The following is a 27,456-nucleotide window of genomic DNA, read 5'->3' on the forward strand; positions in this document are numbered from 1 at the left end:
CCAAGTGACTTCTTGGATGAGTGTTTTAGTCACACAGCTCAAAAGTAGTCATGAAATAGTTAATGAAGCCTTAAAGTTAAATGTTAAGGACAAAAGCAAATAATTAGCAACAACTGTGGCCTGACAAAATTCAATTCAAAATCCCTTAAAAATGGGTTCATACTTGAGAATTCTGCAGCCATGTCCAGGTGCCACTGCATATGCCTTTGTCAACGTCACATGTTATCAATTTGTCATGGGATAAAAGTGGGTTGCCCATGAATTCACTCATTATTGACCTGAACAACTATTCAAAAAGATGATAAGCCTTTTAATTCTGTTATGCATTGCCCAGCAATAGGATGGGCGCTTCTGTTATTGAACCCCACTATCTGTGTCACCTTCCCACACAAAGAGTGTGTAAGACAAGACAAAATCCAGATTCCTGCTTTCAATGTCATTTCACACTCTGCAATCACAAGGGATTCCTGGCCACATGCTGCCAGTGTCCTGCAGAAAATAGATCTGCCCACCACAGGTCTTATTACTCCTTAAGCTCTGCCACAGCCTGGGGTTACACCATCGTGCCTGACAGGAAGAGGAGACGAGAGAGAGACGGAGCAAGAGGAGGGAGCAGGGGTGGTGGGAGAGAAAGAAAGACAGCAGCAAGACATGTAGAGATTAGACAAGGAGAGAAGAAAGGTTGTGACATAAGAGGGAGAAGAGCCGAAGATGTAAAAGTGACAGCGGAAAAACTCTTCATCTCCAACCCCACTGTGCTTATTACCTAAACTAGGACTAGATATGCACATGTATACACACGCAGAATAACAATTAGGGGCAAAATCTCGCAGGATATTAAAGGTAGAAGCATCAAAATCCTCTGATCCCCACCTAACCCACCGCAACATGGGCCAGACAGGCAAAAAGTCATTTGCGTCTCAAGGGCAACAGAGTATGTTGATGATGATGATCTAAAAATAGTCCCGAACACCTTCAGTCCGTCAGCAGGACCCAGTCATTCGTTAGCCTGCACATGACCTTGGCTAGCTGCAGGAGCAACAGCAAGGTTTCTCCCTGAGGAAACAACAACAACACGCTACTGCTGACATGACTAATGCTTACAATCACCGTGCAACACACACCAAATCTGAGTCACTCTTCATAGACGAGAAATGTCGCACTCTTTGTTTTAGATTATTGCATTTTCTGAGTCTCATTTTTTAAAAGTCATCAGGTGTTAATAAATGTGCTCGGGCTGAAAAATACGGATGTGTCGGGGATAATACCCAAACGTCTAATAGCTTAGGTGCAGCATTTCTCCAGAGGACAGCACATGGAAGCGGCACAGCAGGGAGGGGTCTGTGAAGCTGAAAGAAGGCCAGGTTGGTACTCTGATTGATTTAGGTCGAGGCACCATTACTAAAATAAGAAATACTTTAGCAACGACAAGGGCAACGGACAAATAAAATCCCTCCAGGGAAGCTAAAAATAGACAACTCAATTTTGTAATGTGAGTGCAAATGACTTGCCTCCTGCTGCAGGCGTATCCTGTATTAAGACTTTATTTTAGTCTCAAGCTGCCTATGAATGAAAATAGCTCACCTTTAAAAGAAAGCACAATTTCATATAATGCAAGCAGCAAAAAGAAAAAGAAAATCAACAGGTGAGTGCATTTTTAATATACTGCAAAGCCACAAAAGCTAAAATACATGAAACAAGCAACTCTGCTTTTGAACACAAACTAATTAAGAGATAATAAACTGTGGTTATTCAGAAAGTGTAAGTCTTTATCAGCTCACTGATGAAAGTCGTCAAGCAATTAAGTCGGCTGTGCTGAGTCCTACTCCTATTTGGTCTCATTTCAGGTCATTTAATCAGGGCATTATCACCTATTCATGTAAAATAACCTTCTTTAAGGACACAATATTAACTCCTTAATGCCTAGTCAATTTTAATGCACGAGATTTTGCACGTTTTTGAGGCTTCTACATCACCAGTGTGATTTTCTTTCCCCCTGAAAGGGCTATATAAATTGCACAAAACATTTTGGAGCAATAAATTGTATTAAGAAAAGTGCCAGATATAGCAAATATCACAAAAAAAATGAAAATTAATATTTAAAAAATTAATTTGTCACATGGTTATCAAGAATTGTCAGGGAATTATTTCACTGAGTTTATTATATAACACATATATAATATTTATTGCAATATTCTTATCAAAAAGACATTTCTCCTAAAACTCAGAAGTAAGATTCCTTTAAAATAGTTTATCCATTAGAGAGAAAAACTATTATTTTAATTCTATCATAGTTTAATTCAGTTTCAGATCATTCACAGTAAGTGATAGAAAACTTACTTTGTGTGTTCAGAGAGTTTTAATGGTCTGAAAAGGTAAGATTACAATTTTTCCAATTTCTTGTCTCTCCATGTTAGCCCTGTAATAGACTATAGACTATAGAATACCTTGGGTGTCACCAAAGGTCAACTGGGAGAAGCTCACGATCAATAGTCATGGGAACTGTTGAGAGCAATTCATGGTATGTGTAATTTTGTACCAGTTTGTTTTAAGTTTTTTCTAGATGAGGACCAATCAAGAAAAATGAACATTTTTTTCCGATATAGAGTAATCATTTTTGTCTTCTGGGGTATCTCCCATGCTGTGTCTAAAATCGCGCCCACTTATAGAACATCAGGAGAAGAAAAAAGAACATCTTTGTTTATTAGCATCAACATGGCAAGATGTAACCATTTGTAAGTTTTTTGTTGCTAATGCACAACCAAGTCCTGCAGTGGTACTTCTGAGTAAAAAAAACTCATAAAATATGTATGTGGGGTAATCAGGTTGTTAGTTTCTAACTGTTGCAAATCAGCAACGTCTGCCTGGAGAGGGTTAACAATCAAACTGACAAAGTTTCAAGTGACCTGGCTAATCATGTGTCCAGTCATTTCTTTCATTAGACCTTGACCATGATGCAGTGCATGCACGGGATTCACAAGGTAACTGTCATTATAATAATGCTTTAGGACTGTTATGCTATATTGTCACATCTATAGCTTAATCGAAAGTGAACCAGGAATATTTTTCAGACTCTTTCTTAGGCCACACGCAGATGACAAAGGCAATTAAATAGCCTAATTTTAGCAGTGTAGGAGAGAGGCTCCATTGTGACCAAACAGTGCTGTTACGTTCCACAACATTCACAAAAATGTTGTTGACATTTAATCATTTCTCATAGTTTTTCCTTTTCATTCAAGTGTTGATAATCGCTCAGTTATCGGGCAAGAGAAAATCCCCCTAAGAGTTTGGATAAAAATATTGAAATGCTATTTTTGTCTCAAGTGGGAGAAATTTTGGTAAATTGATGAAAATTGCATCTTGATGGGAGTCATTTTTCTTTTTACCCTGCAAGTTGTGGATTAAGTCTGAATCCACTTGGGAATGGTGTTAACTATGACTTAATCATACTCATAGTTACACAGTCCTCGCTGATCCATACAGAAACAAAGCTATTCCACCCAGACACAACAATCAGGTGTTGCAAACACCCAACGTCCTTTAATAGGCTACCCTTCATTGTGACAGTCTCCTGTGCTTGCCTCAGTGCTCAGCCATATTTCTCACCTTACCCTATTAATGAATAATCAGGCACTGCTTCTTTGCGATCACACACCAATGATAGAGTTACGGGCACCAGATGCTGCTTTTCAAGCCTCTTTGAGGCAAAATTGAGTCTGTATGCTTATACAGACGGGCACCTCTTCACATTAACGTGCCTGTGCAAGCATGCGCATGCAGAAGCATGCATGTGTGACATGGAGGGATCGAGAGAGGAGAGAATAGAAACAGAAGTGGAGCAGGAACAAGGGCATCCCTTTAAGAGCAGCCTGCAGAGACTTTGTCCTACATTCCTCTTTGTTTCATGGGAGCACAGAGGAAGGGGAGGGGAAAAAAGGGATGAAGAACGAGGAATGGGCCAAGGTATTAAAACAGATTCAGATGTGGGCGGGAGAGGACGCAGTATTCTCCCATTGAAAACATCCCCAAAATAGCATCAGTTTGGCAAGTGAAGTCTGCCGCAGAGGAAGAGAAAAGGCATTGCCTTATCATCCATTATTATGTGCACTGTGGTAAACAAGCAGTTTGAGAAAATAAACAGATGGACAATCTTTTTCATTAAAGTTACATTACCATTCATTCGGGGGGGAAAAATCATAAGAAGCAATCTGCTTAACAACAACAACATGGTTTCCAAGTCAGTGACAAGTAATATATTTGTTCAACTGGAAGGGCATCCAATTACCAATTCCCAGCTTTGAACTCTGTCTACCTGCTTCCACAGAAGACTTTGCTGTTTTTTTTATCTGTGGAGAATACTGGCCAGCATAACTCCTGCTAGGAAAAGTCCCATTTGCCGAAAGGTAGAAGCAACACGGCTCCTAGGAGACTGACCTGGGCCTCCAGAACGCTACATTTTCTTCAGTGTTTTACCCTTATGTGGCCTCACGGGGTTTCCCTACATCACTGAAGTAGATATAAAAGCCCATCGTGCAGCTCCAGCCTCACGAGGTCCAACCCACATGCACTTACTCCACCGCATGTCTCTTTTTGCCATCACCACAGGGAACGAACCGTAATCCTTCCCATTACTGTTGCCTTTTTCACAGACAATTTCAGAAGGATGTTCAGTTCATCCCATGGCCAAAATAGCAGATTGGGAAAGCAAGGCACTGAGCCTGAATAGTCCATGAGTCTGGAGTAATTGCTGCCATTAAAAGAGTGACCTATAAATCTGCGCTCATTGATTTCTCAGTCATTAACATTTAGTGGCAGGGATGCTGGTGGGAGAGAAGGTCATATCTGGGGAGCTTTTTTAAACGCAAGCATTTGGAGGAGAAGAATGCGAGTGTCACCATTGCAATGTATGAATTTATTTTTTTATATCCGACATACATGCGTGTGTAACATAAAACAAAGGGTGATAATGAGAGAAAGAATGTGTGTCCACAACTGTGCCCTTGTGTAGAAGCTTGTTGGACTGCGTGGGCTAATCATAGCCAAAAACGGGGAGTAAAATGTAAAGCTTGCGACAGGTGCAAGTGACAGGTAGCGTAGATGCAACGTGTAATTTGCACAATGGCCAGCACGATACACGCCTTGGATTATTTTGAGGTCAGCAGCTGCAACTTTCAGATATTGTTTGCAATTAGATGTTAGAGCAGATTGGTGCCGAGACAAAGATGTCTTTCTTAGAAGACAGTTGACAAAGAATTAGGATGTGGTCAGCTGACATGTAACAAATGGCGCAGAGCACGCAAGAGGCTTCAGCTGCTGTAGTGAAAGTATGGCCATAACACAAGGCTGGTCCTATTTACGATGTGAAATGCTAAAGCGTCAAGTGGAGCTCCTTGGGGTTGATTAGTAGCCCCCCTCCCTGAGTGGAAGTACACACGTGATAAATGACAAGCTTGAGCTAATGACGACAGTAAGGGTGGAGAAAGCCTCAGGTTAGTGCGAGCATAGAGACATCAGGTCAGTGCCTCTCAGAAGTTGAGTCACAAAGAAATACACTTAAAGTTTGCATTATGACATTCAAAGGTGAAATAGTCTAAAGAAAGCTACAGCTATACATTCTTTTTTAACCCTATAAGTTTGGTGTTCAGACATTAAGCACACTGAGTATAACCTATACTTTATTACTATGTGATAAGTATAATTGAGTGTAGTATCCAAACCTTACACCTACCAGTCACTTTATTATTTATAATTTACTAATAGGGGATTGGACCCCCATTAGCCTTCAGAACTGCCCTAATTCTCTGTGGCACAGATTCAGCATGATCCTGGAAACATTTCTTAGAGATTTTGGTTTGACATCATATCATCACACAGTTGCTGCAGATTTGTTGGCTGCACATTTCCTGTTCCGCTACATCCTAAAGGTGCTCTGTTGGTTTGAGATCTGGTGACGGTTTAGGCTATTTGAGTACAGTGAACTCACTGTGACGTTCATGAAACCAGTTTTAAGATTGGTTAAGCTTGGCATGTTATTCCGCTAGAACTTGGGTAACACTGTGGTCATAAAGAAATAAATATGGACAGCAACAATACTCAGGCAGGCTGTGGTTTCAAGCGTTACTCAATTGGTACTCAGGAGTTCAAAGTGTGCCAAGGAACTGATACAGGCAGGATGGACGGATGCTGTCATTTTGTTTTAAGATCCTACATGTGAATGTCACAGCAGAAATCGGACCAGACAACATTTTCACCCAGATAACTGGCACTCGGTGGATATTTTCCCCTTTTGGAAAATTCTCTGCAAACCCTAGAGATGGTTGTGCGGGAAAATCCCAGGAGATAAGCAGCCAACAACTTGTTCAAACTTACTTAAATTACCAGTCCTTGTGCTAAGTTTTAACTTCAACAGATCATGCAACGAGTTACTTCCACGTTTAGTTTAACCTGATTAGTTTAACCCGATTAGTGCCTGATTAATTTATCCCTTAATTTACATTAAGGGTTGAAACTGGTGTACATGATGAATGTACACCAATGTGTGTGCAGACTACACAGTTATATCAGTTATATGGATGTGTGATGCAATATGCTACACATATTGTCTCCAAATATGATCATTTTTGCATGAGTGTTATGTAACAGCATGGCTCAGCTGCCAAAGGACTTTTGAGACCACATTTCACTTTCAAGTATCATGTGATGAATGCCAACCAGGTGCCTGTGATTGTTATTTTTTATTTTATTTTTTAATCATCCAGCAAGGATTTTTACTTGTAAAACTGTATCTTGAATCCCCCTTTTTTTGTCCAAATAAATGAATCATAATAATAATTCCAAAAACGTTGATTAGAAAGAATCCTGGGGTTGGGGTGGGGGGAACACAGAATATATATGAAAAGATGTGGAGGAAGAAGTAAAGGTTTTTATCCTGAGGTGCAAATGACTGAGTGGATTCAGCCCATGAATAATTTTCATCTGATGCTAAGAGATAAGACTGAATAAGTTGGATTGCATTTCAGATTTACTTCTTTTGAGAAATTTGCATCTCTATTCCTGTTTCAGACTCGGTTCCCTCAAGACACAATTTCACAGTTAACACCAGTAATAAAGCAAAAATAAACTACAGAAGCAAGGCATTACTGCAAGAAATAAATATGGTGAAATAGTTGCACCCGGTTTCTTCCCTGTATGATCAGTAAGTTAGGATAACACTACAGTCAACATTCCCTTACCCGCAGCCACTGCAGATTTATTTTGGTTAATCACTAATGCATAAAAGTAAGTGCTGTCAAAGTCACTGTATGTTTTTTTAGGGCACTGTCATGCATTCCTGATCTTGATTTTCAGCATCAACCTCTAACAAACAATTACATGGTTACAAGGATGCATATGGAAACTAGGAAGATACAAAAATATGTTCCCCGCCCCTCAAAATAACACTTCTGATACAGCATATAAACATACAGCGTATTACAGGTTTTGTTGAGCAGTAATAATATACACACTGGAACCCTTTATCACACCTCCTGACAAAGAGAATTAGGTTGATTAAATGTTTTCTGGCTCTCCATTTGAGCTGCTATATTTTTTTAGCCAATAATTTTGTATCTCGAGTGTAGTCTGGCTATGGGATGTGCTGCCAGAGCTAATAACACAATATCTTTTACTAGAGAGAACCAGAAAACTATCCCTTCAAAAGGTACAGTTAGACTGAATGGTGTGAAAGTAGCTGCAATAGATGTCGGAGAGATGCCAGGCCTGCAATCTGTCTCTGGGTGACTGCCAGCCAGGGATACACATAAACTGACAATACCCACACACCCGTACTCGCACACAGAACAAGCTCCCCAACACATACAGTATCTGCCTATCTCTGTTACCATGGAAACTGACAGGCCTCCCATTGACAAATCTTCCGATGGAGATGTGTGTATGTGCGTGTGTGTCCATACAGTACGCGTGAGCATCGCTGCTTCTTGAGTGCTTGTGGGGGTGTTGATATGTGCGTTTGCATTTCAGAGATTGCACTCTGTGAAGATGAGTAAGCACACATGTGCGCCCATCATTCAGATACAGCGCGCAGGCCAAAATAAATGCATGTAACAAAAAACTGTACTCATTTAATTTAATCTAAAGTTGTCATCGGTAACGCTGGTGGAGCATGAGTGAAATTACACCCTAATGAGACTGACACTTACTCTGAGGAGTCTATAAAGTATATTCCAAGGGCCCCGATGCTGAGTGCAAAGACTAACACCACCTAAGGAGAGAGAAAAAAGACAAGGGAAAGAGAAATTACTTTCATGCACTTCCACTATGCTCATTAATACAATTTACAGTAAACAAAACACTGCACTCATCTGGGTTGGACACAATTTGCAACACTAGTTACAGCATCTGTAATTAAATAGTGGCTTGCCTCCTGCAGGTTGCAGAATGGGTAGACATTTTCAAATAGCACACACTGAATAATGAATGCCAACTCTCATGTCAGCAAATACCGCGTATTGAACACAGGCAGTGTACAAAAGGAGGCGGCACAATTACAGGGAGCAAAGGAAGGGTGCACATAGGCAAGCTGATGAGAAGAGCAACAACAGTGTGTGTTTTAGGGGGTTAAGAGGAAGCACTTAGAGAGGACCACAACTATCAAGTGTTGACATGTGCTTCCAAGCTACTGCACTGAAACAATGTATTATGCTAGACTGGGGTCTGTAATGTTACTGCGACTATCTATCACTTCCATTAATAACATCAATACCAGAACCCTGCAGTTATTCATGTTTTTTTATATCTTGCAAAGGTTTGAGTCCCAAAGCATTGCTATAAATGAGTTAAGTGGATACGGATCTTATAAACACGAAAATAGTATCATTTTCTTCCCGTCTCTTCAAATGTAGTATAAAAGAAATTCAGAAGCTGCTTGAAAACACCTTATTGTAAGCACATGCATGTCTCTTCTTGTTCCAGACCAGCAGTTAAAAAGTGCCACAATAACCCCCTGCAGCAACATCAGGGCTCAAATCATCATCATCCTCACTGTGATCATCACAATCATCGTCGCAACAGCTGACCAATGTAGCGTCGTATAATAGTTCCTCTCTGATGATCCCTTCTCCCATTCAGCCATCTCACAATAGAAGCTCAATATCCCTGCTGATTGGCCCATTTATTATTGATGATGGGAGCTTGATAACTTTCATGTGATGGGTCCTTTGTATTGATCCAGCGCATTGTGGCTGAGGTAAACACCTCCCACCCACCCACTCCTCATTGCATTTTTAATAGCTCCCTGCTTGAACAGGGGATGATGGCAATTCCGAACCCAGAGAGGTCAAGGGAAGGAATAACTAAACAAGCCAAAGACATCAATGAGGTTCCGCATAAAAGACACAAAGAGAAAGCTCAAGCTGAAACGCTACCATAATGTCAGCAATTTTGGGGTTTTTTTTTTTAATGAAAGGCACTCCACTACTCTAAATAGAAGAGGTAGTAGTCCATTATGGTGCATTATCTCATTCTAATGCTGCCTTGTTGTGTGTTTTTCCCCAAAAGATGGTCATAGATAGTCTTTGGCAGATGCTTGTTGAGCATCAAAGCCAAACTGAGTAATCTTACACAAGTTTTGTATTTTCTTAAGAGAATCTAATCAATGTTATACTTTAACCTGTTTGTTGGAATACTATTGCTTATGTAAAAGAAAATGCATTAAAATGACATTGATTTCTGTAATGATGCTCTGTAATTTCTGTAACAATAAATAGTCAGGACATCTTTTCTCACTACTTGTGAGAACTGATTCTTAAGCAACGTTCAGACTTTCAGGAGGTGATAGTAGACAAGGTGTTTATGTTGCATTAGCAGACACCTAATCATCTGTGGTCTGGTATGCCAACACTTTATAATAGTAGCATGGCTACTGGTCTAATACCACATCCACCTGTAAATTTTAGAGAATGACAGAAATACAATGAAAACAGGAGAATCTAATCTACTGTACATTCTAAATCTGACAATACTACGAGAGTGCAATGTTAGTTCTCCACAAACCACGAATGGATCTGTAAGTCTCAGGAAATGTGACTAGAATGAAAGTTAGTGTCAGTCGCTTTGGAAGTTTGATGGCTGTGATGGTGGAAAATCAACAGTTCAAACATAGCAGAGACTGCATGTAAAACACTGATGTTCCCATCGAGATGGACTACCATTATATGAAGCATCGATTCTGGCACTTTGGCTAGGCACCAAAGGCACCATAACCAACTTCTCAGTTACAGTAGCCATACCCTGTAACATATACACCTTGACAGATATTGGATTTTTAAGACCAATTCTGATGCCGATAATTGGTATTATATATCAGCCACAAAAAACATAATTAGATTCTCCTACCATTTGTTATGTGTAATTATTCATGAGTTCTCACTAAGATAATATACTATATAATATGATACTCTGCCCAACTCTGTGCGGATTAGCTGGTTGTGTTTGTGACATTTTAAACGCACATATGTTGTCAGCACTTACAGAGTTTGTGCGTTGTGCTGCTTAGAGAGGGCACTTTGGTGGAAAAACTATGTAACACAAGTACTCATAACATGGTCAAAGAGTGTTTCTCCATTCTGTTCATCACTTTTTAAAATTTTCATTTATCGGCCGTTATAACGCGGATATTGATATAATGGCAAATCACTAATAATTTCCAAAACATCATCATGCTTTAATAAAACACCCTATTTTGTCAACTATTTTGCTCTAGATATAACCAAAATTACAAAAACAAACAAATAAATTGGTGGGCACTGCTTGCTGGCTCTGCAAGAATGAAAATTGAGTTAAGTCATTAATCTTATAATATCTCAGTTTTTCAGTAAAATGCATTAAAGAATTAAAGCAATACAGAAAACACAAGAAAATACACAGAAAATGAAAACAAAGCAGTTAACAGTGAATACCCAGCTCTGAGCTGAAGAGATGAGAAACGTCATCATCTTAAAATGACCCAGTTATTCAACTGTGTTTTGCAGCCCACCCCTCCCCACACCCCATACACTACACTTTTCCTCACTCTCAGTGTCTCTCATCTATAAGGGCTAACTGTTGACCTCAAAACCATAATCTACCAAGGGCAACCAACTGAGCATCCGCCACTTCAAATCAAGGAAAATGCAATGACAAACTACAGCAGCAGTAATAGCAGAAGGGGCATTTCCTCCACTTCCAAAAAGAAATTTAATCAGAAACCTCAGCAGCAGTACAAAGATTACTAAGTATAGCTCCTGCATTTGTAATACCTCAAAATTATTTCGGGGGGCCATTTATGTAAACATTCAGTGATTCACATGTGATTAAATGACATCGGTGAGTCACATTTCTTATCAACTGGAATATGCCAGCATCATGTCTGAGGAACAGCTTTCGAACATGATGTCTAGGTTTTCATTGGTGTACCCCTTTCTATATTTAAAGTGCTAAGCTAAATCTGTCAAATGCTTTCCGAGGTGCACTTCAGCAGGCACACTAGAAGACTCCAAGTGTAAACAGGGCAGCAACAAATTGTGGATGTGTGTGTCTGTGTGTGTGGGTGTATGTGTTTGTGTGTGAACTTGAAAGCGTTAGGGTTTCAGGTTCTCTTACTGCAAGCAGGCTAAAGGCGGCGGCTCTCAAATGACACGATCAGAATTGTAAACACATAATAACACTAACTTACACATATAAACACACATGCAAGTCTGACACACTGAGCTGATTTGTAAGTCTAAAGAATTTTAAGAGCCCATCACAGCTCGCCATCGGAAGCGCCCTAAAACTGAGCCAAAATTTCACACATGACTTCCTTCCCCAACAAGGATCCTATCTAATGACTTCCTCTGTCCTGTAACTGCACTTTGTGACAAGAAGACAGCGGACTCCCGAAGGCAGGTGATGTAGGGTGGCAATATACAGAGAAATCACTTCACATTAAGGCCAAGTATGAGGTCAAGAGGTCAGTGAATCAAAGCTCCTCTGTTTCTACCATATTTCTTTTAAGTGATCAAGACAGAGTACAGTTATGCATTTCTCCATGGTAAACTGAGAAAGGGTTAAAGACATGCCTACACACATTTAGATTTCACTAAAATTAATTTTAAAAAGACATTCTGCCTATAATAACCAGAATGTGGGAATGTCTTCTTTACAGTGGACAAACCAACTAAAATTTGACAGAAGTAGTTTTTACTCATGTTGATTAAGACACAATATTTTAAAAGCCAGTCTGACCTATGCCTGTTTACAGATGCAGTTTACTAAGGCCTCAGTCACACAGGCCAAGAGACTGGTTAACAACCATCTAGCAGCCACTGGTTGCAAAGAAAAAAATTAGTACTCCCCAACTGCTTGAAAGTGTTTGCTGGAAACCACTGTGAAATCAATTGCTAAAGTCCTCTTTACACAAGCCCAGAGACCAGATAGTGATCCCTTAGCTACTGCCAGTTGCTACGGAAAAGCACTACCAGTCTCAAGGCTTGGGTGACAAAGCTCTAACCAAGCTAGCTATCATTAGCTGCTAAATTAGAAATCCACTTTGTCATCCATTTAAGGGAAGTTTTTCTCACGGGTTAAAGATGACTTTCATAGCCGCTGAAATGCTAATTCATTTATTAAAAGCTTTTGCTATAGACATAATAGCAGCATGTGACAAAAGAGGCAGTCCTACTATGTATCTTGCTGCTGCTGGTACATACAAATGTGTGCATGCATGTATTTATGTATGCTAGTAAGCTTCTAGAGATAATTGAAACAATAAAGGGTGTCATGAAGGGTTTCTAGGAATCCTGATTTGTTTCCGAAGATTACATGAGTGGGAAACATCTTTGGGAAGTCAAGAATGCCCATCAGTACTGTATGGCATCAGGATAAGCTTGTTCATTAATCCAGCCTGGCTCGCTGGGTTAGCCAGAAAGAAGAGCTCCAAAATGTGTGATTGATGCCTCAGCCAGAAAGGATTTCAGAGGTCCACAGCCAAGAAAATCTCTGGCCAATCCAGTGTAGCGTTTCTGCTTTCCTATGGTTTTAATCCCCAAACACATACAATATATGGTTTGTATTTTTTCAACAGACTTCAAAACAATAAAGAACATTATGTGTTAATTCATATTCTATACAGATTTTCTCTGAATAATTGACCTGTCAGTGAAACAGAAAAGAGATGCAACACTATAGCTTTCCCTTTCTCATCAACTTGTCACAATGTTTGCACTGCAGAGCAAACATTTGCATCAATCCCAAGTGTTTGCTTTCATAACATCCACTCCTACATTATCAGTCACGGGTCTATGGTGTCAATGCAGATTGAGATGCACTAGGAAACAGAATCGTATGTCACCGTGAGGCAGAAGTGTGAGCCTCTCTCTGAGGGAATGTCAGCAAAGGAAACCTCCATTAAACTTTGATGGCATACACCCATACATCAGCACACATTGTGATATCCCCTGTCAGAACGCCGCACTCTATATTCCAGCCACAGACTGCATAACTCAACCTAGACTACTGATTCGCTCCGTGAGACTGAACAGAGGTGCCACAAGCATACCAATTCACGCCAGCGTGTTCCTATCGAATACACCGGCAGCTTCGGAAAGTACGTGATTATTAACAACAGGAGCCAAACAAATTCTAAGGCTCAGATTATGCCCAGCGGACTGGAAAGAGACCTAAGAGCCTCAATGCAATTAGCAGCACGTTGCTGAAATCCAAATATAAACCAAAAGTCCAATTTTTTTTGGTTTGCTTTTGAGGCAACCTTGAATTAAAGCAATTTACTTCTAGGCTTTCAAGGGACTGAAAGTCCACTTCACACTGTCTGATGATCAGTCTGCTGATAGCTAACCTCTGAACAGACTTTCCCTTGGCCTGATTGCTAATTGCCACCTTCACTACAAAAGCATTTTACTGATTAAATGCGGTTTCAAAACTGTTCTTATTTTTCTAAAGCTGGAGCTCTGTTTGTTTTTTTATAATACTCTCTTCTCCACTGTATAAGTTTAAATTAAGAGAGGCACAGAGGACAAAAAGCAGGCAGCAAACGAGCTGAAGCTCGAGTGAGTTGTGCATCAGTGTGTCTGTTTGTTTTTTTTTCTTCCATTATTTGAATCCACTGTAGACTGAGTTTATTTTAGTCAAGTCTATTGGGGAAGGAGATGGAGGAGTTGAGTACTGAACTACATCTAGTCCCCTGTAATGAAATGTCTACCACTACTGTTAGAATATCTCGGTAATGTTTTATACTTCTCATCTGTCTAGTGTACATCTGTTTCTTTTTAACAGTTGTTATACGTCTTAGCTCCTTTTTAAAGAAAAGAATCTGAGGTTTTATGAGGTTGAATTGTCTGGTTGGAATCGAGTAGTGAAAATACTGCTGGCTCTAAATGTTGCGCTAGGCAACACAATCCTGTCTCCTTTCTTTCCACTCATATCTCGTCCTCGCTCTCACAGCTAGCTCAATTTGTGTTACCATCCAAGGTCACACAGTAGCTGTTCTCTGGGGTCTCTGGGGAACAGTTGAATAGAGACTTGGTTGGAGGACATTAACATGTCCTTCAAGAATAATCATTATCATTCATCCACCAAAAAACTTTGCTTTTAAAGCCATGAAAAGTAAAAAAGTTGGATTTTCAGCATTTACATGTTTATTCTGTTGCATACACTATCACAAGTAATGTTGGAAAAAGACCTTATGTCTGGAGAACTGTCAGAATGGACGTGAGGGAATGTACGAATAAGCAGAAAAAGTAGAGGTTCAATTTTATTTATATAGCGCCAAATCACAACAAGCTGACCACAAAAAAAGAGCATGTAAACCACCAGGGCACTTTGCATGGTAATCAACACATAATGCACTACACAGAGACACAAAATGCTGGCAACAACGTCGCCCACTAACGCAGATAACATCGTAGGGTCTGTAAAAACTCCTTGCAGAAGTCTCAAATATTGTGATTTTAGAGAAAAGCATGAGAAATGGGGATGACTCAGCCCATTTCCAATAAATCACTGGAAAGTTTGAAAACAATGCAGTGCGTGGTGAAATTACAGATTAGAATCTACATCTCACTCTCCTCACATCCCTGAATTTAACGATACTTTCTTCCCACTTCCTACTTTTTCTTCCATTATTGCTTTTGCCTGCTGCCAAAGCCATAATGTCTTCAGCTATAAAAAAAAAAATAATTTTAACATTGCAAAAGCTGGCAATGTGACACTGCCGGGACTCTGCCCGATTTTGACGCATGAAAATACAAACACGGTGTGAAATGTAACACTTTCAGAGCGCTGACTCTGTTTAAAATGAACTCTGGCGATGTCAACAGAACAGGTGCAAGCCCACAACAAGCCACAACAAGAAGAGTTAGATTTCTGCATTCCAAATTCTGCATAGTCACGCTTAATTTGTTGCTGGCATGTTTTGCAATACCCGATCACACAGATTTAGAGCCATCTAGAGCTGCAAGGATTGCACAAATAACGGCAGGTCAACCATTTTGATAATAAATGCGCACAAATCAAAGTTTAAAATTAGTATTAGCTGTATCTAAATATTCCGGTATTTTTATATTTCTATTTGGCCCAATTGTTTCAGTGAGGCACATGTAGGGGTTTGGAACACACAGAAATGCTTATATAATAATGCTTATAGCTACTGACTGCTAATTCTGAGAATTAACTACTAATGCTCTAATATGAAATCCTACCTATTCCTCAGACAGCATATGGTGTATTATTTCATCTTACATAACACCAAGAAATGACTAAATAAACTTGCTCACCCCCACAATGTTTTTTTTGTTTTGTTTTCAAATCCCAAAAACAAATGCGCTCTCATACAGTGGGGCAAAAAAGTATTTAGTCAGCCACCGATTGTGCAAGTTCACCCACCTAAAATGATGACAGAGGTCAGTAATTTGCACCAGAGGTACACTTCAACTGTGAGAGACAGAATGTGAAAAAAAAATCCATGAATCCACATGGTAGGATTTGTAAAGAATTTATTCGTAAATCAGGGTGGAAAATAAGTATTTGGTCAATAACAAAATACAACTCAATACTTTGTAACATAACCTTTGTTGGCAATAACAGAGGTCAAATGTTTACTATAGGTCTTTACCAGGTTTGCACACACAGTAGCTGGTATTTTGGCCCATTCCTCCATGCAGATCTTCTCGAGAGCAGTGATGTTTTGGGGCTGTCGCCGAGCAACACGGACTTTCAACTCCCGCCACAGATTTTCTATGGGGTTGAGGTCTGGAGACTGGCTAGGCCACTCCAGGACTTTCTAATGCTTCTTACGGAGCCACTCCTTTGTTGCCCGGGCGGTGTGTTGTGGATCATTGTCATGTTGGAAGACCCAGCCTCGTTTCATCTTCAAAGTTCTCACTGATGGAAGGAGGTTTTGGCTCAAAATCTCACGATACATGGCCCCATTCATTCTGTCCTTAACACGGATCAGTCGTCCTGTCCCCTTGGCAGAAAAACAGCCCCATAGCATGATGTTTCCACCCCCATGCTTCACAGTAGGTATGGTGTTCTTGGGATGCAACTCAGTATTCGTCTTCCTCCAAACACGACGAGTTGAGTTTATACCAAAAAGTTCTACTTTGGTTTCATCTGACCACATGACATTCTCCCAATCCTCTGCTGTATCATCCATGTGCTCTCTGGCAAACTTCAGACGGGCCTGGACATGCACTGGCTTCAGCAGCGGAACACGTCTGGCACTGCGGGATTTGATTCCCTGCCGTTGTAGTGTGTTACTGATGGTGACCTCTGTTACTTTGGTCCCAGCTCTCTGCAGGTCATTCACCAGGTCCCCCCGTGTGGTTCTGGGATCTTTGCTCACCGTTCTCATGATCATTTTGACCCCACGGGATGAGATCTTGCGTGGAGCCTCAGATCGAGGGAGATTATCAGTGGTCTTGTATGTCTTCCATTTTCTGATGATTGCTCCCACAGTTGATTTTTTCACACCAAGCTGCTTGCCTATTGTAGATTCACTCTTCCCAGTCTGGTGCAGGTCTACAATACTTTTCCTGGTGTCCTTCGAAAGCTCTTTGGTCTTGGCCATGGCGGAGTTTGGAGTCTGACTGTTTGAGGCTGTGGACAGGTGTCTTTTATACAGATGATGAGTTCAAACAGGTGCCATTCATACAGGTAACGAGTGGGGGACAGAAAAGCTTCTTACAGAAGACGTTACAGGTCTGTGAGAGCCAGAGATTTTCCTTGTTTGAGGTGACCAAATACTTATTTTCCACCCTAATTTACGAATAAATTCTTTACAAATCCTACCATGTGAATTCATGGATTTTTTTTTCACATTCTGTCTCTCACAGTTGAAGTGTACCTCTGGTGCAAATTACTGACCTCTGTCATCATTTTAAGTGGGGGAACTTGCACAATCGGTGGCTGACTAAATACTTTTTTGCCCCACTGTAAATCAGTATACAACCCTAGGAATTGGATTCATTCAACCTTTGTGGCCTTTAAGAGACAGATGTCCACAAACTGTCGTACCTAGGCAACATAAACAGTGATTGACAGGGGGAGAGAGTGGGAAGGGGGTCGTTATGGAGGAAAGCCTTTCAGGTCTGACAGGGTGACAGATCCTAAAATGAGCATCTGTCAGTGGGAGATGAAGAGGAGGCCCGTGGGGATCCGTTACAGATTTCACAGGACAACCTTTCTGAAAAATCTCCCTAAAAGCTTTTACAGCATCATTAATTCATAAAAAGAGATTTTTTGGGGGAGGTGTTACTTGTGTACTATGAGAGACAGACAACTGCAAAATTAAACGCCGCCAACAAAGATTAGCTTATGTGAGTTGTACAGTATGTTCTAGGTACTGGAAGGGCACCCCACCCTTCTTATGTCTAATCGCAGCCTTTTCGGGAGTGACCATGACCTTGTATGTTCTCGGAGAATATCAAAAGGACAAAAGAGAAAAGGAGAGAAGGAGAGAAAATAGATGGAGGTGATTATGACAGGAGATGGAAGGATGAGAAAATATTAGAGAGAGCTCCTCACCCCTGTGGGACATAAGGAACATTAAGAGGTGGCAGAAAATGGCTTGTGGCAAAGACAGAATGAGAGCAAGCGAGAGCAGCTGAAGAGAGATGGAGAATAATAGAGCATGTCCTCTAAGGCACAGCAAGAGCTTAAATGCCACAGCGTGTACGTGTCATTGCACGTCTTCACCTGTGTGGATGTGTGCGTGTGAGAGGGTGCATGTGTATCATGCGTTCAACCTTACCAAGCATTCAACCTTTGAGTATGTCTACGAGACAGAAGGTAGGAGCCCTACTGGGATTATGCCAGCACAGAGAAGATGAGCGCATGTGACCGGACTGCAAAGAGGTGCTGACAGTGTTCTTGTGGGGTTGGGGGATATTTTTCAATCAGCCATCATATCCTTTCTTAGTCTACGACATTAACCTATAGGTGGTTCCATCTGAACGCTTCACAGTGTGAGCGTTACCATAATCGTAACCATACATACGTATGGCAGCTAGAGGGCAATATTATTTTCAGCAAAATGTGACTGTTCAGCTCTTACAGCGGCGCTAACTGAGTGGCAGGTCATAGTTCAGCTGACACTACAAAAAAAATAACAAAACATAACAAACTGATATATTTTAGGTTAAGTTTGGCTTTTTGCTGCTAGGTATCACAGGTCCACAGACTTCTCCCCGAGCCCCTGGGAAATGTCGAGTGTCCATAAATGTGCAACAGCCCACGAGTAAGCCAGAGCCTCAGGCATGGAGGGTAACACTGCAAGGACACGATCCAGAAACAAACTCAGTTTGTACACCTGAAGCACAAGATATTGCAAGTACAAAAAAGCAGCTTTCACAATGTTAGCACTCAACAAGAAACTGTAGTTATTCTGGGTATATTGTGACAGGTAAAGTGGAAGAAACTTATTAAATTTTTTTCCCTCACTGAATTTTCAATTTTTCGTCATCATACAGTACTTCAGCCTGCAAAAAATGTAAAAAAATACATACGTGAACGTTTAAATAACATGATAAAAAGGTTATTGAATGATCTGCCTCATTCTGAAATCATTGCAAACATAAACAGGCTTGTTTTCTGTTTCAGGAGTGAATTATGGTGATAGACAGAGAGAGCACATTCAATAGATGCACAGACACATAGATGGATAGGTGGATGCTGCGACACTTTCTATTCTAGTAACACCTCCGAGCCTTTGAAGTTGTTACTTTTCTGTCTAATCAGCCAAGTTTTTTCTGAGTCAACACAGTGACAACACTCCCCCACTGTTGCTAGACTTATAACCGTTTAGGCTACACACGTTATGTTAACAGGGCACTTAAACGTTCAGACTAATTTAACACACAATTGCAAGGTTAACAAGAATAGTTGTCATGACTATGTCTAAGGTGGCAAGTCTGACTCATTGCAACACAAGCAGGGAGGCTGAGTGCGCTACAGAAGACCTGATACTAGTAACGCAGGGAGGTTTGATAAGGAAGTTCTTTGTTTGATTTAAATGAGCCCAAATTCAAGTATGATGCCGTCAGCTCATGCACCTCTGGACCATTTTAATCAACACTGTGGTTATTTTTAGGGCTTTCAGCAGAATGTCTTTGCGAAGGGGAGGACAAAGTTGCAGCTAGTCAAATCTGGCAAGTGGTGCAGGTGATGAGTGAAGACTGTGCTCATATTTTAAAAAATTCCTGCGTTGTTGATGTGCTCTAAGATGGCTCAAGATGGCACACATCACAGTTCACGTTAAGTCTTCCCCTGTGGAGCAATTAACTGTGCCTAAGCTGATGAATGATCAGAATAATGACAAGTATTCTCCCTGCCTCACTCTTTGGGGCCCAGTCACACGGCCCTACAGTAGATACTGGTTGGTGACTACCTACAACCAACCAGACCAGTCTCTTATGTTTGATCATTGTTTGTAATGTGGAAAAAAAGTACAAGTATCCACTCGCTGGGGCGACCAAGCTAAAAGAAGCATTTACCTAAGTAAACATTTACCAACATACTCAAGTAGCTAAACAGTGCAAAGCTTGTATGGTTAAAATATATTTAAAGTACCTAAAGTAAATGTACTTATCATGTAGAATGGCTATTTTATGAATCATATATGCAGGATATTATTGGATCATAATTACTGATTTATCTCTCGCTAATGTTGGAGCTGCTGGTGATTTTAATGTATGTATTGCTCTGTAGCTTGAGATATAATATTGCAATTTGTCAGCAAAAGAATTTAAGTTCAAATAAATAGGATAAACTACTGTGTAGTGGAGTAAAAGAAAGCAGCACCGCATGGAAATACTTATATTAAGTACAAGTATATCAGTAATCCTCAGTAAAGTTCAACCCCTTATTGGACATGCCCCTGAGCTGGAGTCACTGCGGTCATTGCTTTTTTTGGCTTTTGACTCTTATGGTCCTGTTCTCAGGACTTTTTGCTCACACCTCATATTTAAGATGTGCTATGTGAGATTAATGGGGAGTTGGAGTACAGACTTATCAATCAACTAGTCCGCTTGTCTGGGCTTGATCCTGGACCACTTACAATCCTTCTGATTTAATGTGTAATAAATTAGTTTTTAAGGTCGTTGCATTCATGAAAATGAAGACAAGTAAAGTTTTATGAATCACCACTGAATAAGATTTCTACTTCTGGTGACTCGTGCACCCCTGCTGGCCTCAGACTGAATCCTGTCAAAGTCATCTTCTTCCCCACTCCCTGCAGCTTCAATCAAAAGGAAACACTTAATATCCCGCAAGACCTCACTTCAGACTTCTTCCATACTGGGAATCCTTTCAAAGTGACAACATGACACAGAGTGGGTCTCTTCTTTTTCGGTGTTTGTTTCCAAACAATAACCAGAAAATGAGACACAAATCTGAGGGGATTTTCCCTGGTTTTGTACGGAGCAGTCGAGAAGCGCGGTGACATGTCACTGCTATTAATTCATCCCTTCGCAGATGTTCTATTCAAAGCCAGATTTACTGTCTGCATGGAGGTAGTTTACCAGTAGATCTGTAGCTTGATAGACAGCAGAAAAAAGGAAAATAAAGTCTGACAGAAAAGAGCAGGTGGTGTGACAAATTAAAATGCATCAGTAGTGTAGTGTTACCAGAATCTTAATTGGTGAAAGTGAAATGACTGATTTTGTTGAGCATAATCTCTGAGCAGAAATGTATGGGTATCCCTTAATTATTAATTTCAGCATTGTTAAGAGTCTAACTGTGCCCCGTATCCACTCATAGCTAATGTGGCATTTACATAACTGGTATGATTTCCCATCGTACCACTGAATAGATCGCTCTCAAATCACAAGAAATAAAGTTCCCTGTGTGAATACTAAAAGTCTTTTCCCTGTGGTCTCATCAAAATATATGCAGGTCACTAGACACTTGTCCAGGCACCACTTACAGCCACACAGTTCCATTATGTACCTTAAATTACAGCATAAATTATCCCTGTCACAGTTAATATTATCAAAACTTTATCACACCAATCCAATTTCTGTTACAATGCGTGCAGAGCAATTACTGTGTCTGATGTGTAATGCAGAATCCAGCAGAACCTTTTTATCCCCCTCCAAAAATGTCATACCGCATTTCGCTGCCAGAGGGACAGTCAACTCCTGCCAAATGTGGAATTAAAAGTTTATGTTCCTTTCCTATAAAGCAAATGGAATAACTACCAACCAAATTATAAAACCATATAGATATATGCATACTCAATAACCTTTTTTTTTTTTCTTCCTTTTCTTAAATTCACCTTTTTATGACACCAACAACCCCCCGTCAGGTACATAGGTTTCAACTCAGAAGAAACGCGACAGTGACATGATCTTTATCTAATTTAAAAAAGGTTTTATTTAATTTCCTGAAGGTTAATGAGAAGTTTATCATCCGCGACAAAATCCACTTTTTCTTGCTAACAACGTAGCGGGTTGTGATAAGGCAGAATGCTCACGCTCAGCAAAAAGAAGATGAGACTAGGATCCACAGAGAAGGGAAAGCTGCATTAGTATTCTGTGTTTGCTGGCAGGTATAAAGTGCAGAGCAGCAGTCTCTGAGTTTATCCCACCCATGTTTGCTTTCTGCCACATAAGATCAAGGGTTACATACACCTGTCCAGCTAAGTAAATGAGGTGGGTGGATGCCTGGAACCATCATGTATGACCTTAACACATTTCTGATACCTTCACCCACCAGCAGGAGGGATAAAGGTGGCAGCTGTTTTAACAAACAGAGGTGTCTGGAGAGCCAAAACATCCTAAAACGTCATATAATATTTCAAATAGATTTGTAACATTAGAAACTGTTGAATTTTTGTACTACTCACACTTTTATATACACACTTAAGATATGTGGAGGGATGAACAGAAGGCTAATTTGCTAATGGTTTCTATTTCTTTCCCTTTTGGGGTATTTTTATTAATTGCACTCTAGTTAAATTGTGCTTATTCCTAAGATAAGTATTACTCTCTACAGAAAAGAGCTAATCCAACTAAGAAAACGAAAATCAATTTCAGAAACTTCAATTTAAATACAGTTTTTCACAGGAACTATCTAAAAATACTGAGAGCTTTTTCCCCCCCATAATCATAAGTAAACAAAGAAATACCATTAATTATTTAATTTAGAAAGTATATAATGTTTTTAACTTTTTGCCGTTTCTCTTGCAGCCCCAACATTAAGAATACACTTCAAGTCAAACTATACCTTAATATTCACTTGGTACAACTTTCACCTTTCACCTCTGAACATAGGCCACTGGTTACATTAACTATTAATTTGCATCATGACAATACTCATTATCCAACATGCTTCTCAGGGAAACAGTCAGCCGTGTGCTACCTGGAGAGCTGTCAGCGTTACGTTCAAAATACACAAGCACCGATCTACAGGCCAGCGAACATTTTCTGTGTTCGGCCAGTCAACCTCATGTATACAGCAGCTCAGCTAAACAGTTGCATGCACACTTGTCCTTAGTGTCGAAGCTCCTCAACATAAATGAGGACACAAAGTTTGCCAAAATAACAGCACAAGCATATTAATCTCAACAAGCCTAATCACAGATATTTTAAAGAAGCTAACAAAGGCAAACTGGCTAAAGCTAAAACTCAAAGCCAGCAGGCTCAGTATGAGCCTGAGTACAAGCAGAAGATCAGAGCAGCTACAAGGAAAATTATGGAGATGAGGGAAAAGAGGAAAGAGTTGATGTCCTGTAATCTGAAAAAAAAAAAGAAAAAGAAAAAAGAAATACAACCAAAATATATTTCCATAAACAGTAAGAGGGGAAGAAAGAAATGACAGAAAAGACACTCAAACTATATTATGTGCCATTTTCTTATAAGGTACCTTTCTTTAATATCCTTACACAAAAAAACAACAACAACAAATTAAGAATGTTATCACTGTAGAGGTCATACTTCAAATAAATATCATCACAAATTAGGGAAAAAATTAAAAAGGTTTTGTCTCCCTTAACAAATCACAGATTTAATGCACTGCCTGGCAATCGCACAAAGTGACGCTAAAAATAGCATCCCAAAGAAAGATGGGTTTTCAGAAAAAAAGTGGAGAGGTGTTCCCAGCTTTCACAGCTCCATGAAAGGCTGTGTGGGTAAACTGTTCAATAATTTAAGAATGAAAGAGTCAGAGAATCCAGAGAAATGTCTAGAACTGAGCCACAAGCCCAAAGAATCTAATATTGAATAGCTGTGATCTTCAAGCTCTCATTCAGCACAGCATTGAAAACAGACATGTTTCTGCAGTGGAAATCGCCACATTGGCACAGGAAAACTTAAAACCTACTGTCAGTGAACACAGTTTGTCCACGCATCCTCAAATACCAGCTCAAAAGTACAATAAATAAATAAATGAACGCACACATAACCAATCATCACCTTGTTTCTTTGGCCCACGTGCATATAAGAGAGATTGATGGAAAACTCGAACCTGAGAGAAATGAATGACTTTAATATAAATTATGGACACAGAGTCTTCTGGGCTAAAGAGGACAGAGACAATCCTGCTTATTTTTAGCAAAAACCCCACATTCAGTGTTGCATATGGAATCTACCAACTGAGCATTTGCGCTCCTGTTAATTGTATCATCCTGAATATTTTTTGAGTTTCTAATGATAAACTCAAAGGATGTACCCATTTGCAAAAAGGCAGAAATCACTTAGCAATTACACATAATTATTAATTTGCTTGAAATGCCCCTTCCAGCCCATTGAAAAAAATGGATACATAGAACAGAGGCACCGAGGGATGGTAAGGAGTGAGAGAGAGACAGAGAGAGAAATAAAAACAGAGACAGACGGAGGGCACAAAGCTCATTCTTGTGAATAAGAGATGTGAGATGTTGCCACGGTGATATGCCACTTGTGGGAATAACTGTGAATGCAATGTGCCAGAGAAATGCATGCAGCTGCAGCAAAGTAATAAAAAGGGATCACAAAACAAAGGCATTATTCAGTCTTCAGAGGCTAGGACAGTCTGCCCTTTTGGCCCCTTTTTCAGAGGGAGTTTTATGCTTTCATTACTTCATCTCAGTATACCAGTGATAGATCTCTCCCTAGCCTCTGGTTTGCAGTCAATTTATCAACAAGAATATTTCCAAAGAAACTGACGTAACTGGAGGAAAAAGAGGATGTAATTTCTAATTAATTGATCTTTTTGAGGAGAAATTTTCATACTTTTTAATACAGGTATGAACAGAATTACATCAATTTAATACATTTAATAGAGTTTTAAATTAACATACCTATATAATTAGATAGGTGTAAGAAAATGGTACATAATATGGTTTGATAGCTTTCACTGATAACAGCTTAGACCTGCTGCGTAATTTTTTTCTTCCTCTGTGTCTGCTTATTAAATTTTTTTGTTTGTTTGTTTTATTCCCACCTGCTTTTTTCATATGATTTTTACTACATGAATTCACAGAGGGGCAATCCCAGTTTACTTCTCTGTGAATCACTACCTTATCGTGGTGGAGGGCTTTGTGTGTCCCAGGGATCCCAGGGGAGTCCGGCTTTGTCTCAGTCTGAAGTTGCCCTTGAGAGGCGGCAGGCTCGGGTGGGTATTTAAATGTATTTATTTATTTATATTTATTTTGATAATCTCTAGTCCTGTGTTCAGTGTGTTTGTATTGCTTCCTCCCAGTCTCATTATGTCTGATTAGTTTCAGCTGTGTTTCCCATCCCCTTATCATCCTCTGTGCATTTAAGCCCTCAGTCTTCCTCTGCTCGTTGTCACGTCATCCACATTGGCTGTGCGTTCTCATGTTTGTTGCAGGTTCCCTCATTATGCCAAGTTGTGAGCTCTTCATTTCCAAAAGTCCAAGTTTCTAGTTTATCTTTTGTTTGTTTGTTTTGGTGTGTTTTCTGTATCTTTTTGGTTGTTGAATCACAGGAATAAAGCTGCCTCTGAGTTCTGCGTTTGGGCCCTACCCTCACCTGCCACACAGCCTTCTGAGACATGGAGGGGCCTTATTGAGAGGAACAGCCTGACAGATCTGAACTTGAGTGGTGTGTGTTACCGGACTTCTGTGCAAGTTTGTCCATATTAAACACAATGTTCTAATATAAGGTTGTCCATAAGTGACTCTGGATAAGCACAAGAGGAAGGATGGACGGAGATTGATCTACCTGAAGGATACTTTGTCCCCACATTCACTATGACTGTGCACATATCAGACAATCATAATAATAATAATAATGATAACAGAAAATATCTCCCTACATTATTCATGCATGCAGTCAATTACAAGTGTGTCTTTGCCAGGTGAGGAGGCGACAAATTAAATTAACACCTTGGTTCCTAAAGACGAAAAAAATACTAAGGAAAACAGTGGTTGGAGACCATTTGACCGAAATGACTGTGACTGTGCAACCTTTGCCTTTGAAATGGATGCATCAAAGACATGGTCTTAGACCACTCTTCAGTCAGTTGCTGTCTTCAAGTCAGCTTTAGTGAGTGAAGATGGCGGTAAAACAGGAAGAAAACGACAATAAGACAGAGTTAGTTTGCTGTCACTTTTCAACTGAAGTGGTTCATATTCAACCCACACAGTCTGTTTGTGAGATTCTCATGGTTAAATGTGATAAATTGCAAATTTAAATCAGAAGTGTCGACATGTATCAGAGGAGAAGGGCAAAATCCTAGGGCTAAGGGCCGACCTCTTCTCAAATAAAATGCAAGAGACTGAAGAAAAATCATGTTAACAATATTAGTTTTAACTCTTCTGGGGACAAATTATTCTATTACATTGTACAAACTATTTCCCCATAAAAACCTGAAATCTGTGTTTAACAACTATATGATTACTGCTGTGAAAAGACATGCAGAGATGTTTTCTTTGTGTACTGATTTTTATGTAGAAATGTGACTAAAAGCTTTAAACACTGGAACCTCTCTGCTCTTGAATTAAGCAGGAATGCAGGGCTCTGCACTAAACACCCAGGACCAAGTAAAGAGCAACAGGACAGAGCAACCAACTGGTCACCACAAGCACTTGCAATCAGTACTAGACACCAAAAAAAAAAAAAATGTGAATGCAGTCTCTCACCAACCACTGCTTTTTACTCTGTTGCAAAGAGGCTGTCCTATATTTTTTTTTAAATATAAATTCTCTATAAAAAGCCTAAAATAACACCTAAAAAAACATATAAATCATCCAAATAAAGCTTATGTAATATATGTGAAAGAATATTTTCTCCCTCTAAAAACTTTAGAGGGAGTCCCTTTCCCTGTATGTCTCATTTTCACCTGCCCCTTAACACTCCTCTCCCTCCCTTCTTTCCTGTGTTTGTTACATCAACTATGATCATCCCCTAATGATCTCATGGAAACTCTGAGCAGTAAGTGGCGGGCTCTGGAGGTGATGTCTTTTAGGGACACTCTGTGGCCGTCCCGTCCCAGGAAACAGAATCCCAGTGGGGGTAAACGGATCTGAAACCTGGCTTAGCAGATGGTCCCCACTGAGCTGACTCCTCTAATAAGCAATTAGAAGCACTAACATGACACGAGTGACAACAGCATATTCAGGATGAACCTGAAACCATATATATGACCAGGCCTTTTATGAGAATCAAAGGAGGGTCAGAAAGTTGCTGTTGTTTTTTAAAATAAACAAGGAAGCATGTCATACAGAGGCTACACATGGAAATCTCACACTTAATCCTGCACCTTCTAAAGCTCTGCACAGCACAAGAGGTGTTTTTCCCGCCAAAATAAACCCATTATGTGACGGCCTCTTTTTATGTAGGTCAGTTTTAGGAGGAGTACAACCATCATCATCCATCTTCCACCATGGATGTTGCTGCAATAATAACCTGTCCACCCTTTAAAGCAGAGGTTGGGAATCAGTCAGCCCCATCTCTACTGATCCTTCCACTCCCACACCAACTT

At 40.0% G+C, this 27,456-nt stretch overlaps 1 protein-coding gene across 12 annotated transcripts in view; it reads right to left on the reverse strand.

Moving 5' to 3' along the window:
- kcnma1a (potassium large conductance calcium-activated channel, subfamily M, alpha member 1a) overlaps positions 1-27,456 on the reverse strand; it is a 150,838-nt gene that overhangs the window by 68,053 nt on the left and 55,329 nt on the right. For all 12 annotated transcript variants that reach the window (XM_085477566.1, XM_085477564.1, XM_085477565.1 and 9 more), the window contains exon 3: positions 8,199-8,260. In XM_085477566.1, the coding sequence (XP_085333692.1) occupies positions 8,199-8,260 (62 nt within the window). The remainder of the gene's footprint in view (positions 1-8,198; positions 8,261-27,456) is intronic.

The sequence above is a fragment of the Copadichromis virginalis genome, linkage group LG13 (genome assembly GCF_057382275.1).
Source record: "Copadichromis virginalis isolate Kocher_CV1m ecotype Utaka linkage group LG13, C_Virginalis_male_GT1.1, whole genome shotgun sequence".
NCBI classification, from domain to species: Eukaryota; Metazoa; Chordata; class Actinopteri; order Cichliformes; family Cichlidae; genus Copadichromis; species Copadichromis virginalis.